Source organism: Podarcis liolepis, assembly GCF_965112155.1.
Source record: "Podarcis liolepis genome assembly, chromosome: 2".
Classification (NCBI taxonomy): domain Eukaryota; kingdom Metazoa; phylum Chordata; class Lepidosauria; order Squamata; family Lacertidae; genus Podarcis; species Podarcis liolepis.
The window spans coordinates 35,251,972-35,266,207 of NC_139555.1; the positions used below are offsets into that span (position 1 = coordinate 35,251,972).

At 43.4% G+C, this 14,236-nt stretch overlaps 1 protein-coding gene across 22 annotated transcripts in view; it reads left to right on the forward strand.

The window, feature by feature from the left end:
- The window catches only part of ITGB4 (integrin subunit beta 4), a 68,350-nt gene that overhangs the window by 23,113 nt on the left and 31,001 nt on the right, over positions 1-14,236 (forward strand). For all 22 annotated transcript variants that reach the window (XM_083487323.1, XM_083487322.1, XM_083487329.1 and 19 more), the window contains exons 3-14: positions 119-201; positions 1,477-1,578; positions 2,604-2,808; positions 3,240-3,336; positions 3,948-4,119; positions 5,553-5,816; positions 7,610-7,699; positions 8,015-8,137; positions 9,917-10,084; positions 10,295-10,371; positions 11,617-11,828; positions 13,238-13,341. In XM_083487323.1, coding sequence (XP_083343449.1) covers positions 119-201; positions 1,477-1,578; positions 2,604-2,808; positions 3,240-3,336; positions 3,948-4,119; positions 5,553-5,816; positions 7,610-7,699; positions 8,015-8,137; positions 9,917-10,084; positions 10,295-10,371; positions 11,617-11,828; positions 13,238-13,341 — 1,697 coding nt within the window. The remainder of the gene's footprint in view (positions 1-118; positions 202-1,476; positions 1,579-2,603; positions 2,809-3,239; positions 3,337-3,947; positions 4,120-5,552; positions 5,817-7,609; positions 7,700-8,014; positions 8,138-9,916; positions 10,085-10,294; positions 10,372-11,616; positions 11,829-13,237; positions 13,342-14,236) is intronic.

The window sequence follows — 14,236 nt, forward strand, 5'->3', positions numbered from 1 at the left end:
GTCCTGCAAAGGAAATAAGAAGAGAGCCAGAATGGGACTAAAACAGAGTCCCCTTCTTTCTCCATTGCTAGACCAGTCTGGTTTCCTGTGTTTCTGACTTGTTGCTCTTGTCTCCTAGATAACCGTTGTGTGGCTTCCAGGGCAAAAAGCTGCACTGAGTGTATCCAAGTGAGCAAGGACTGCTCTTTTTGCAGTGATGAGGTAGGAGCTTTTTATAACTGTCGGATTGTTGTCTTGATGCATACACATCTCAAAGTTCCAAATTTCACCTGAGTTTTGGCCACAATCTCACAGCCTCCAGTGCTGCATTCCTGGGCAATATCAATCCTGATTACACATGTGATGTGTGTTGAGCCTCTACTCTTATGGTCCTGCTGACTCTAATGTACCTGTATGCCTTTGGATGGGGATGCATAACGTTTAGTTTCATCCCTCTCACTTCTAAATAGATTATTGCTCTACACACTCTAAGGTGCCCTTGACATGCGCGTGCTTATCATTTGACAACTACAACATCAAGTACTAATTTGTATGTGTGTATGAGCAAACAGAAGTTTCATATCACTTCAAACACAATTCTCTTCAGTGGGCTAAATTCGCACATTAAGGCTGCAATCATAACCACCATAGTTAACCTGAGAGTAAGCCTTATCAGATTCAGTGGGACTCATTTCTGAGTACACATGATTTTGGATTACAGCCTAAACTGCTACTCCTCAAATGTTACAACTAAATTGCAGGGTTAGTTCATACAGTGTGTGTAAATTACTTGAGTGTAGTCTTCCCCAGTGTCCAGCATCCCCAGCCAGCAAGATCAAGGGTTAAGGTTGATGTGGATTGTCTTCCAACAACATTTGAAGATCAAAGGTTGGGGAAAGCTGATTAGTGCCTCAGTGATTGGTAGCGGAATTGCATCCCATCCCCCCCCCCATTAAAAGCACTGGGTGAGAGAGATGATGTGAATTTTCCAGCTCTGATGTTCCAGGTTGTAGCCAGGTGGTATGTTAGTGTCATATAGAGTAAGGTTGGAGAGCAAAACCTTGGATTTACAATCATACTTTGGATCTCAAACGCCTTGGCTCCTGAACAAATCTGCTCCCGATCGATCGAAACCTGGAAGTGAGTGTTCCGGTTTTCAAACAATTTTCGGAAACCAAACGTCAGGCGCAGCTTCCACAGCTTCCAATTGGCTGCAGGATGCCGCGCCTTTGTTTCCGAAGGGTTCCGGGAATTGAACGGACTCCCGGAACGCATTCTGTTCGAGAACCAAGGTACGACTGTACTCTCTTCACACTGTTGCAAACCTACCTCTCTTAAGTTGCAGTTACAGGTAGACGTAGGAATTTCTCATGGGACCACTACATCCTACCCTCAATCTAACATGGAGGCAGATAGTAAGGTAAATACTTAAAAATAGAGAATAGCATGTATTTTCTAAATGTGTGTGTCATTGTTATACAATTTCTTTTGCCCTAGAACTTCAAAGAGTCCCGCTGTGATTTCAAAGACAACCTATTAAGATACGGCTGCAGTCAGACCAGCATAGTCTTCATGGAAGGAGAGATGCTAACAAAATCGGTGAGTGGAGAGGAAGTCATGTAAAGATGGGATTTGTTATTGTTGTTTAGTCATTTAGTTGTGTCCGACTCTTCGTGATCCCATGGACCAGAGCACACCAGGCACTCCTGTCTTCCACTGCCTCCCGCAGTTTGGTCAAACTCATGCTGGTAGCTTCGAGAACACTGTCCAACCATTTCGTCTTCTGTCGTCCTCTTCTCCTTGTGCCCTCAATCTTTCCCAACATCAGGGTCTTTTCCAGGGAGTCTTCTCTTCTCATGAGGTGGCCAAAGTATTGGAGCCTCAGCTTCAGGATCTGTCCTTCCAGTAAGCACTCAGGGCTGATTTCCTTCAGAATGGATAGGTTTGATCTTCTTGCAGTCCATGGGACTCTCAAGTGTCTCCTCCAGCACCATAATTCAAAAGCATAAATTCTTCAGCGAAAAGCCTTCTTTATGGTCCAGCTCTCACTTCCATACATCACTATTGGGAAAACCATAGCTTTAACTATAGGGACCTTTGTCGGTAAGGTGATGGGCTACAGACATAATAAAACAATTCCACACACCTGAATCTCTGTCTAGAATTGCCAAAAGCCGAGTTTGCTTGGACAGCCTCCCTAACTTCTTTTTCTAAGTCAATAGGCTTAAGGGGAGGGTTACATAATTGGTCCAGATATCTTGTACATACATATAAATGACGTTTCTGTACACTCTGGCTTCCATCACTGTGTTCTGTTGCACCAGAAGCAGTTTAGTCGTGCTGGCCACATGACCCGGAAAGATGTCTGTGGACAGACACCAGCTCCCTCAACCTGAAGCAAAATGAGTGCCGCACCTCATAGTCACCTTTGCCTGGTGACACCTTAACCATCCAGGGGTTCTTTACCTTTACCTGTTTTACACACTTATAGGGTATAAGCATTGTAAATTTAGTTAATCTCTTATTTGTCATGAATCAGCTCTCCCTCTCTGATCTGCTGTTAAAACCAAAAATGCAACATGACTGCTAAATCTTATGAGGATTACTGGTGTCTCCTCTGGCAGGAATTTAAGATTGATACATCTCTGAAGAAAACACAAGTATCCCCGCAGAACATAGCAATGAAGTTGAGAGCTGGCGAGGAAGCTAGCTTTGAGGTGGATGTGTTTGAGCCCAGTGAATCTCCTGTGGACCTCTACATTCTCATGGACTTTTCCTATTCCATGCGTGACGACTTGGACAACCTTAAAACAATGGGCCAACAACTGGGTGAGAATTAAAAACTTATAAGCTGTGGGAAACAGCGGTCTGTGCACTTGGCAAAAGACAGGGCTGGCCCTGCTATTAGGCTGAATGAGGCAACCATCTCAGGCAGCAGATCCTGAGGAACAGGGCATCCTTTTCCCTTTGTTGGGGGACAAAGGTGTGCGCACGCACCATAGAACCTCTTTTGAAGCCCCAAACTAGCCTGCTGCCCTCAGGTGCAATGGAAGTGTATTATGTAATCGGACTCCATTGTGGGAAAGTATGTTTCAAGCAGAGGACTAAGGCTGCAATTCTAACCCCACTTACCTGGGAGCAACCCCCATCTAATTCAACAGGATTTATTTCTGAGCAGACATGGTCAGGATTGCAGCTTTAATCTAAGTGTGCCAGGACATCTTCACTTACTTGCTCCTTTCCCACTTTCTTCCTGCCAGCAAATTTTTTGACTCAGCTAACCAGTGATTATACTATTGGCTTTGGCAAGTTTGTGGATAAAGTTACAGCCCCACAGACAGATATGAGGCCTGAGAGGTAAGTGAAGGTGGTGCACCCAGGGGATATATTTGTGAATTAACTATTTAGGATCCATAGCTGCCTTCTTCGTTGATTTTAGTGGGTGGGTGTGAAAGATATAAAGTGAATAAGCCTTGTAGCTTAAGCTAGCCTGTTTCTAATACCTATGACTATGCCCCTTCTCCAAACCGTGCTGTCTTACTTCATCATATCCATTCATGGCTGAATCTTGTGTATGTCAGTTGACTGACTCATGATGAATATCTGTTTTTAATATGTGTTCTTTCATTTTTCAACTTATTTTGCAAAACAGTTGTGCACCCCAAATATAAACGGGGGGGATCACATTTATATCCCATCTTTCCTCCAAAACGAAGGAAAACAGTCGGTGTCTTCCTGCATCTGATGAAATCAACTTATGCCTAAGAACATTTTGGTCACAACTCATTTGTTAATTTTTATTTTTATTTTTATTATTTTATTTTTGCTGTTTCAGCTCACATAATTAATTTTATTAAACTGTATGGCAGATGACCAAGGTCTTTCCCTACAAGATACAGAGGAGGTGTTTCTGATATCAACTTGCTGGTATTTGATTATAAAGCCTTTGCTATTCTTTTTACATTCAGACTCCGTGAGCCTTGGACTGGTGCTGACCCACCCTTCTCCTTTAAGAATGTCATCCGCCTAACCCATGATATCAATAAATTCAGCCAAGAGTTAATGATGGAGCAAATATCAGGGAACTTGGATGCCCCAGAAGGTGGATTTGATGCCATATTACAAACGGCTGTTTGCAAGGTGAGCCAAGAGGTCGCTGAAGAAGGCATAGATAGATAAAGCCATTAACTGAGTGTAAGATGGATATGGGCCTTCTTAGCCCCTCATCAAGCTGTGAGATCAATGAGAATATTTAGGCCAAAGCTTTGCTTCAATTATCAGCGCATGGTAATGCTTGTGTCTTGCTAGAACCTGGCTGAGTTTTAGAATGGACTAGCTGTTATCAAGCCATAGCTAGAGTTAGAACATTACAATTTAAATAAACTCCAAAATGTGTAGTTCAGCTGGAGGTTTATTGGGACCCACAACAGTGTGGCGAGTTCTGTAGAACTTTTCATCAAGCGGACAGTGAGAGATGAATGAGGGAAAATGAAAAACCAAAACTTATAAAAATTAGACTGATGAAGTAGCCATGAGGTCAGCTTGTAGACTCTTTTTCCAAGATAGAGAATGTAGACTGAATAAGTCCCTCCCAGGTGTAACAGATATCAGGTTACACACCTGGGATTCTAGGTGTATTTTATGTTTTATTTTCTGGAAATGTTTTGAAGATATAATTTTAAAAATGTTTAATTATTGCTTAACAATGATAATTATCAAATAATTGTTAATAATAATAATTGTTATTAAATAATAATTATTATTGAATTGTTACTTTAGTGTAAATGGTGTTTTAATTATGTACTATGGTTATTGTTTTTCAACTGCTATTGTGTTGTAAACCACTTTAGGTACAAACTTGTGAGAAATGTGCTGTATGCATAAAGATGGAGATAACAGTTTGATTAGCAGCTGAAAGACATATGAAGGTTAAAAATACAATGGTACCTCGGATTAAGTACTTAATTCGTTCCGGAGGTCCGTTCTTAACCTGAAACTGTTCTTAACCTAAAGCACCACTTTAGCTAATGGGGCCTCCCGCTGCTGCTGCACCGCCGGAGCACGATTTCTGTACTCATCCTGAAGCAAAGTTCTTAACCTGAAGCACTATTTCTGGGTTAGCGGAGTCTGTAACCTGAAGCATATGTAACCTGAAGCATATGTAACCTGAGGTACCACTGTAAATAAATACCAGAAGTGCTTTAGAATGGAAGCAGAACACATGGTGAATTCAGGGAGCTATATCTTGTCAATAGTTAAGAGATAAGAGCTGAGGCGACAAGATAAGAGAGAAGTGACCAGACACTGTCAACATCAGCACAAAAACAATTGATGAAGTTTCCAGACCTCTCAGCTAACCTTCGACTGGTCTGCAGTTGGAAGTGACACCCAGTGGCTGCAAGCTTTATTGATGTACCTAGAGAAGGGGTTGCCACAGAAACTTCTGCCATGGTGTGAATGTCCACAGCACTCTCCTCAACCTGTTTTTGGGGAACCAGCTTCACCATTCTGAGTAAATTAAATCCCTCCACAATGTTGAATCTACACCCTTTTGTTTTTCTCTTTGCCCACAGGACCAGATTGGCTGGCGGGAAGACAGCACTCACCTCCTGGTGTTCTCCACCGAGTCCGCCTTCCATTATGAAGCTGACGGTGCCAATGTCCTTGCAGGAATTATGAGGAGGAACGATGGATACTGCCACCTGAACAGGACAGGAAGTTACACCTTTGACACAAAGCAGGATTACCCCTCCGTACCCGCACTTGTGAAACTGCTGAGGCAGAGCAATATCATCCCCATATTTGCTGTCACCAACCACTCTTACGATTACTATGAGGTGAAAAATGACACTGGGAAGACAGTGGGTGTTGGGTGCTTGGATGGTGTCAGAGGAGAAACTGAGAGGTGTGTTTTTAAGCCACTGGCAGTTGACACTGGTCACCATTGCCTGCAGACAATGACCTTACAAGGAAGCCAGTTTAGGCATTTACTGCTGGACAAAAAGCTCTGCTCTGCTCTCCTCCAGCAGCAAAAGGGCTACATGATCTGACTAGGGAAAGGAGGCCATCAGTCATTGTTGTTTGGGAAATACACTTTGAAAGTTATCCAAGAATCCTTCAGCAGATGAGCTTTTTTCATTTTTTCAGCATCTCCTTAGTTTTCACATTGAAGTGGAGATATTGTGGGTTTTCACTGTCTTCTCTAGTATATGTCCAAATGTGCTTCTAGTGTTTTCTTTCATATGTTCCTCATCCTAGAAATGTTGTTCTGCAGTTCACTTTCTTCTCTGTAAAACACTACACTATATTCCCATAGGAATATACGGGTAATGTGACTCAGCGCACAGGTGTAGGAATCTGATTACCGTACCTTCAGGTACTGCATATTTTCTCACCCAGCAACTTGGTATCAGCAGAAACAAGAACATAGCCTATTTCAAAGCAGCTGTGCAATCTATTTTTGTAATCCAGTGGGGACACCCAGTGGTTAGTTGGATAATCCCAATCAGGAATCAGACCAGGATATCTTTTGTTTCACACAACAGATTTCCATCTGCAAATGGGCCAAGCTACATGTTACTCCAAGAAATCCATGACTGATTATCTGATAAGTTTTTTTTGAAGAATATAGAACAATTAAAGATGCACAGAGAATGAGGGTATTTTAACTCCTTCCTTCCAGGCCATGTTCCCAGTCTAAAGCCCCTGCTAAGCTGCTCTTTGTTCCATGGGGGGGGGGGAATTTCAGATGCGTGATACAGATTTGTGTTTTCCTCTTGAAAAGCACCTCACAGCTTGAGGGTGTTGGGCAGGGGATAGGGTTTAATGTCCCAGCCTTCACACCACTTTCCTAATTAAATTAGCACATGCACATACTGCTGTGTGTCTGTTTAAAAGACCAATGGAAGAGCAGTCCTGGATCCTCATGGCATAATGTGTGCTTTGGCCCTAAGATTCTCAACCTTCATGGAGATTCTCAACCTTCATTGGACTTCACTGAGTGTTGGCTTGACCTACTGGCATGAGGCTCCCCAGGATAATTGCTAAGATGCTGCAGCTAAAAGAGTGCATTGGCCGGTGTGGGTAGCATCTTCAGTTGGTATTATGACAGTTGCACTGGCTGCCTACTAGCTTCCATGCTCGCTTCACTGTACTGGTGGTGACTGATAAAGCCTTTCATGTCCTATCCCAAACAACTAGCCTCTGCCCACAAAGCCCCTTTTCTCCACCTGTTCATTAATATCAGCTAGGGAGGCCATTAATCAGAATGGCCTCTTTGAGATGGGTTAGAATGGGTACAGGATAGAACCATCCCTTCACAACAAGAGGTTTTGCTACTGTCTTTTAAATGCACATTCCATTGTAGAGACCCAACCCAGTGAAAATTAATCATAACTACACCCTGTTGAAATCAATGGGAAAACACCACAGCTAATATTTGCTTTGTTGTTGTGACCTGTGTCTAGTGTTTCTCAGCAGCAAAAATTCAACTACAATAGTAAGATAAAGGTATATGCTCAGTTACTGTGTATAACAAGGTACTTAACTATGTTGCTTTCTCTGTTGTCCATTTAAGGTTGTAACAGAACTTAAATATTTAACTAATTCACTGCTTTTTCTTTTTTAATAGAAACTGCACACATATTTCCCAATTTCTGAAATTGGGAGGCTGCAAGAAGATTCCTCTAATATTGTGGACTTGATTCGTACGGCTTACAATGTAAGAGGCAACATCAGGAATCTGTCCTATCTAGGAATGGAAAAGAAATTCAATTTTGTGTGCATTTTAATGAAAAGCTGCATAATTTTCACTTCTCAAATCAATATGTGAACCAAAACACAGCTAGCCTTTGACATTTGTACTTCACTGAATTTTGCGGTGACAATACAACTCAAGGAGCAAATTAATAGAGCCATCCTCTGTGGACATGGTTGGACGTTATAATGTGCAAATCCTATTATTATAATCTAGGGAGAACCTCTGAATTTGGTATGTTTCAGTTCTATTAATTTATTCCCTCCCTGCCTTTCCCAGCGTATTAGTTCCAAGATGGACATTCGAGCTTTTGGCACCCCAAAAGCCATGAAAACAGAAATAACATCTGAGATGTATGAAAAGACAGAGTCCGGCTCATTCAATATTGTCCGTGGTGAAGTGGTAAGGCCTACCTCCCCTTTGTATTTCTGTCTTCCTCATTCACTCACTCTTGACAGGGCCAGGGCCGGCCCAGCCATTAGCCTAGTGGTGAAGTGACAGCATTGGCACCAATTTTAAGCGTGATCTCCCCCAAAATTGGCAAGAACTCACATGAAAGCCGTTCTGATGCCAGCACTGCTTCTCTGCCAGTAGCAGCAGTGGTAGGGTGGGTAGAGCAGGTGTAAGGAGCAGCAAATATGGCAGTGTTGGTGGCGGCGATGCACCATCCCTGACCTGGGCATTCAGATGATGGCACTGAGTCCAATTATTTCCAGAAGAATGGAAGAGTAGAGCAGTCTCCATAGATACAAATGGCTTTAGAGCTACTAATTGTTTGTAAATGGTGGCGTTTTGACATGGATGAAACACATATTCAACATGTATTCATCATAAGTGGTTGCTGCCATTTTAGGACCCCATTTATGTGTGTTTTATTAAATCAAACTTTTAATTAGCACTAAAATACTTTCCTTTTTTTAAATAAAGAAGTATAGCTGTACAATGTTATAATGTCATGATGATATCTATCCATCCATCCATCCCTTTCTGGTAACAATCATTAACCAGGTTGCTAAAAACGTGTTGTTGCTGCTTCTTCTTTGACAATCACTCATAGCCGAGTAAGATTGTCTTCCATGAACACAGTCTTCACAATGAGTCCATATGTGACTGTGGAGGCCAATTCTGGATCCACACATCCTTCCACATCAGGGACATAGGTTTTCGGGTGTGAGTTGATCATGGTTAGGGTTTGGCAAATGTGCCTTCCTCTTAGCATGTTTCTCTCTTTCATCTTGAGTTTGAGTGTCTTCAAAGTCCACGACACCTTTGGTAAAGGCTGTTCTCCATTTGGAGCGCTCACAGGCCAGTGTTTCCCAGTTGTCGGTGTTTATACTTCAATTTTAAATTTGCCTTGAGAGAGTCTTTAAACCTCTTTTGTTGACCACCAGCATTATGCTTTCCATTTTTAAGTTCAGAATAGAAATTGCATAATTGCATTAGTATACTGTTATAGCACTGTAAGACAAGCAGCAGCAGCAGCAACATAGCATGACTGTGTTAAGAGTTATTCCTCCATTTCAGAAAAAAAGGCAGGAAAGTGTTTTACTGCTAATAAAAAGGTTGATTTTGAAAACAGGGTTGAAGAAAAAGGCATTCCCCACAAGCTGCCCTGGTTTCCCTCAGGAGGAAGGGCAGGATATAAACTGAATGAATGAATAGCGAATGTGTGTTGCTGACCTTCAAATGCGCCCATCCGCATCAGCTACGTCACACCTGATAGGATGGGCAGGACAAAGTAAGACTCACACAGAAGCGCAATGCTCCTTCTAGTGTGGAAAGTCAATTGCAATTCACTTTTAGTTCAGAACTTGAGAGCAATGATTAGGTAGTCCCATCTGGAAGCAGCCATTAACAATAACTGTTCAGGACAGGAAGAGCAGGGGCCCATATCCCAGACCACCACCACATCGTGTAGGTTTTCTGGTTGTATCTCCATCCCACCCAGCTAATTATACATGGGGGGGGGATGCTGCCAGCCAGTGTGGTGCAGCATCGAGAACATATACTTCTTATCCATCTCGGAAGCAGGTTAGCAATATCCGTTTCCTTGTTTCTACGTCTTCAGCCTTGTGCCTAGCCGTTCACCTTCCAGGTTGCTGTTTAAAGTGGCATATCTCTCTTGTCTTTCTCTCTTTGGATCAATCCAGCAAATGAACAGGACTTCTCTCTTCCATCTAGGGCAGATTCAAAGTCCGTGTGAAAGCTCATGAGCAAGTGGGTGACAAGCATGTCTGCAGTCTCCCGGAGAAAGATCGGGATGGCGTTTTCCACATTAAGCCCTCCTCTTTCGGTAACAACGTGGAAGTAGCAGCCTCAGTCATTTGCGACGCCTGCCCCTGTGAACTGGTACTTCTTTGTTCTCCTCTTTGGTTGTCCTACCCCAAGAATGGCTCTAGATATTAATGTTATAGGAAGCCTGACTCTTGTATGAGCTCCTTAGGTTTGCATATAGAAGCAAAACTAGAGGCTACCATTATTTATTCTCTAAAGGACACGTGACTAAATCTGATCCCCCAGAATAAAGTTCAGTAACATCTCTTCTCTTGTACTTTGCAGCAACAGGAAGTCCTATCACCTAGGTGCAATTTCAGGGGGAACTTCGCCTGTGGAGAGTGTGTTTGCAATGCAGGCTGGTAAATACCTCATCCTTATTTTTTATTAAGTGGGGTGTGTGTTTTCTATTTCCTTCAGCAGAAAATATCAGTTGATTGATTTGTGCCCTGCCCTTCCTCCAATCTGGAACACAGTGCAGCTTCGAATAACAAGCATAAGGACAAATGTATAAAATAAAACACAAAAACATCAGATATCAATAAAATGCAGCAGTGTAGCAGCAATAAATAAATAAAAAATCTGTGGGACCAGCAACCTAACCCAAACAATTCATCCTCCAAACTACTGTAACCTATCCCAAACAATTCATCCTCCAAACTACTGGACAATAAACTACTGGTTTATTGTTGTTTTATAAATCTTGGTTAATGGTAACCATAGTTCAACGTTACGTGTAAACCTACCCAGTAAAGCTGCTTATTGCATACAGAGACCTGATTGACTGATTATGTGGTACCGTAATTGGTGCCTTAGGAATATCCTGTTCAGGAAACCACTTCAAAATAATTTGCTTATTGATAATGTTCACATTTTTCTATTTATTATACTATGTTTCTGGATAATACTCCCACTTTTAGTATTAAACTTTAGTAGAGTGGGTCCCGTCCCCGTACCCCATGGATGCCCTGAGAGTCTGAAAAGGGAGCAGTATAGGGTAGGAGAGGTTCCCTACTGATGTTAGACACCCACACCCCAATTAGCTGTAAAATGTTTAGTTTCTGAATAACCTACTACCCCCAAACTCCAGCAATCTAGCAAGGGACGTGGTTATCACGTGCAACCTTGCTTCTGCTGCCGGGAGTATCCCTGGGAGCAGAGGGCAACATAAGGAGCCCTCCCTTTCCCTCCCCTGTGAAGCAGGCACAGGGAGAGAGAGAAAATGAGACTCGAAAACTGTGTGCCCAAATCCCACCTCTCAGGCGTCACTTTCCTGACCGCTCTCTTCCCTTCCAAATCAACTACGAATAGGAGGCAGGAAATATATGTTGGACTCATGCTGTCTGCTTTTCTCTGAGCCACACTTTCACCTCTCAATAGTCGCTTCATGGCAAAGAAAGGTTGAGCTGTGGCCAATTATTATCATTTCTTTGCACCATGCCTTCTAAGCACCGTGCACCAAAGTTCAAACACAAAAACAGGACCTTGTCCCCCTTGCAGTCACACTGTCTCCACATTTTGTCCATTGGGGTCCTTTCAGCTCTCCAAGATGTCAGACCTTTGAGGCCCTTCTCAGTCTTTGTCTTGACTTCCTTTCTCCATGACAGGCGGGGAGCTACGTGCAACTGCTCTACCATCTCCTCTACTGATGATGCGGCCTGCGTACGACCAGGGGATACAGAGCCCTGCTCAGGGCAAGGTGAATGCCTCTGTGGGCAATGCGAGTGCTATTCTGAAGGTCGGACCCAGCGTTTTGAAGGCCGCTTTTGTGAATTTGACAATTTGCAGTGTCCCCGCAGTTCCGGATTCCTCTGCAACGGTGAGTGAGGCCTTCTGGAGCAGTGACCAGGCTTCAGGTCTGCCCTCAGGTGGTTACAACTTTCTGCTGCAGGCTAAGGCTACACATCTGAATCCATTTACCTGAGAGTAAGCTCCCTTGAATCCGATAGGCCTTAGCAGGCACAGTTAGTATTGCACCGTAAACTGTCGTTCCCAGATGCTTGTGAAATCACACCACAACTGGATCATAGATTATAGAGGATTCAGTATTGTGCTACTGACTGAATAGAAGATCCTCCCCAAACCTATTGCCCCAGTTATAAAACTTATGGTGTTTGAGTTTTTCTGAAGGCTATCACACCTTCCTCATATTCTTTGCCTTTGAATCCCCCTAGGCTTGTACAGCTAATGCCAAGAAAAGCCTTTAGTGGTTGGTCATAGATCTGTCATCTTCTCTTTGAAAGCCTCTAGAGGGCATGAGTTACACTCTCAAGTGAAGGGAAAACAAAAGGTGTTTTCGTGATCCATTTCCGTAGAGATTAGCCCAGTGACAGAGTGGGCAAAATACTGTGTTTTAAACAGATTCCCTGCATTCACTGTGTCTGGCTGCAGCCAAGGTCGGGTTGATGTTGACCTGAGCATTATTGGTTTCCTAAAAACTACGTCTGAATGCCAAGTACTCTGAAGTTAAGTCCCAAGTATGTGTGGTTAGGATTGCAGTGTGAATAAAAAACATACTATGGATTCTCTGGTTCACCTTTCCCTTTCCAGTACTTGGCCTTTCTTATTGCAGCAAACAAGACCATGTTGTTGTCTTTCTGCATCAACCTTTATAAAATGTTGGAGGCATACTCGATGAATCCATCAAGTAGAAAACACAGTAGCTTAACATTCCCCACTTCTTTGTCTTGATTATAGTCATTTAAAACTTCTGAATGGTTTGCACTTCTACCACATTTGAATAAAGACACCCTTAAATGCTTCACGACACAGATTTTCTCTACCCCTGTTGTATATACATCTTCCATGGCCTTGTTGTGTAGCTGTTTTTCAACAGTACTCACTTAATGACTGACCCAAAATTGTGATCTTTCAATAGATAAAAATGTTAGGACTTCCCTCCTTAATTTCACATTACTGTACTGTACAGACCTTTATTTGACGTCAACATTTGTTTCCACCTTATAATGCTCCTGCAGCCACAGTGTGAGATGGTCTTATATTTATTGCAATACATTTTTTTTTGTTTTCATCTTATTCTTAATTTTTAAAAGCACAAAATATCTAAGATACAAAAAACAGCAACACAACAACAAACCCCCAAAAGCTCCTGACATAACTATGGGCATTGTGGCACTTTGCCAAAGATGTGAATCTTGAGCTAGATCAGCCATGTAAGTGTAGGCTGAGTTCTATGAAACCCTATCCTTGTTTCCTTCCTCTATGCAGATCGGGGGCGCTGCTACATGGGTCAGTGTGCATGTGAAAGTGGTTGGGAAGGCCCTGGCTGTGAGTGTCCCACAAGCAATGAGACCTGCATCTCCAGCAGTGGGGTAAGTTATTCCCCCCTGCCCTTCTTAGAAAGATAAACAAGGGGGATAGGAAGCTGTATTCCTTCATGTACAACAGCCTGAAGGTCAGAGAGAGTTCTGTTTAAATAGACGGCTGGGTGACTTCAAAGTTGATGTAGCAGGCCTTATGCTTTGCATTGGGATGTTCCCAAATTCAAGTCCTCACTTCTCCAGGCTCTCGGGAAAGATCTTTCCGAGACCCTGGGCAAGGTGTTGCCAGTCAGAGTAGACAATAATGGACTTGAGCTGGTAGACTGATTAATGGATTTAAGGCATCTTCAGAGAGGGGGTAGGTAAAGGTAAAGGGTAAAGGGACCCCTGACCATTAGGTCTAGTCGTGGCCGACTCCGGGGTTGCGGCACTCATCTCGCTTTACTGGCCGAGGGAGCCGGCCTACAGCTACCGGGTCATGTGGCCAGCATGACTAAGCCGCTTCTGGCGAACCAGAGCAGCGCACGGAAACGCCGTTTACCTTCCCGCCGGAGTGGTACCTATTTATCTACTTGCACTTTGACATCCTTTCAAACTGCTAGGTTGGCAGGAGCTGGGACCGAGCAACGGGAGCTCACCCCGTTGCGGGGTGATTCGAACTGCCGACCTTCTGATCAGCAAGTCCTAGGCTCTGTGGTTTAACCCACAGAGAGGGGGTAGGACACAGAAAACTCCCTTATGCTGAGTCAGACTGTCAGGGAACTGCCATCAGCTCAGAGGCGAGAGGTGGAAGGGCAGTTGGGTTACAGGGAGCCTCCAAAGAACGTGAGAAGCAGCACTTCCTCCACGGAGGAGGGAAGCCACGCCTCCAGTGGGGAAGGGATGCAGGGCTCGGAGGATGCAAGGGAGAGCCACAGCACCGAGCAGGAGCAAAGCGGGGGGGGGG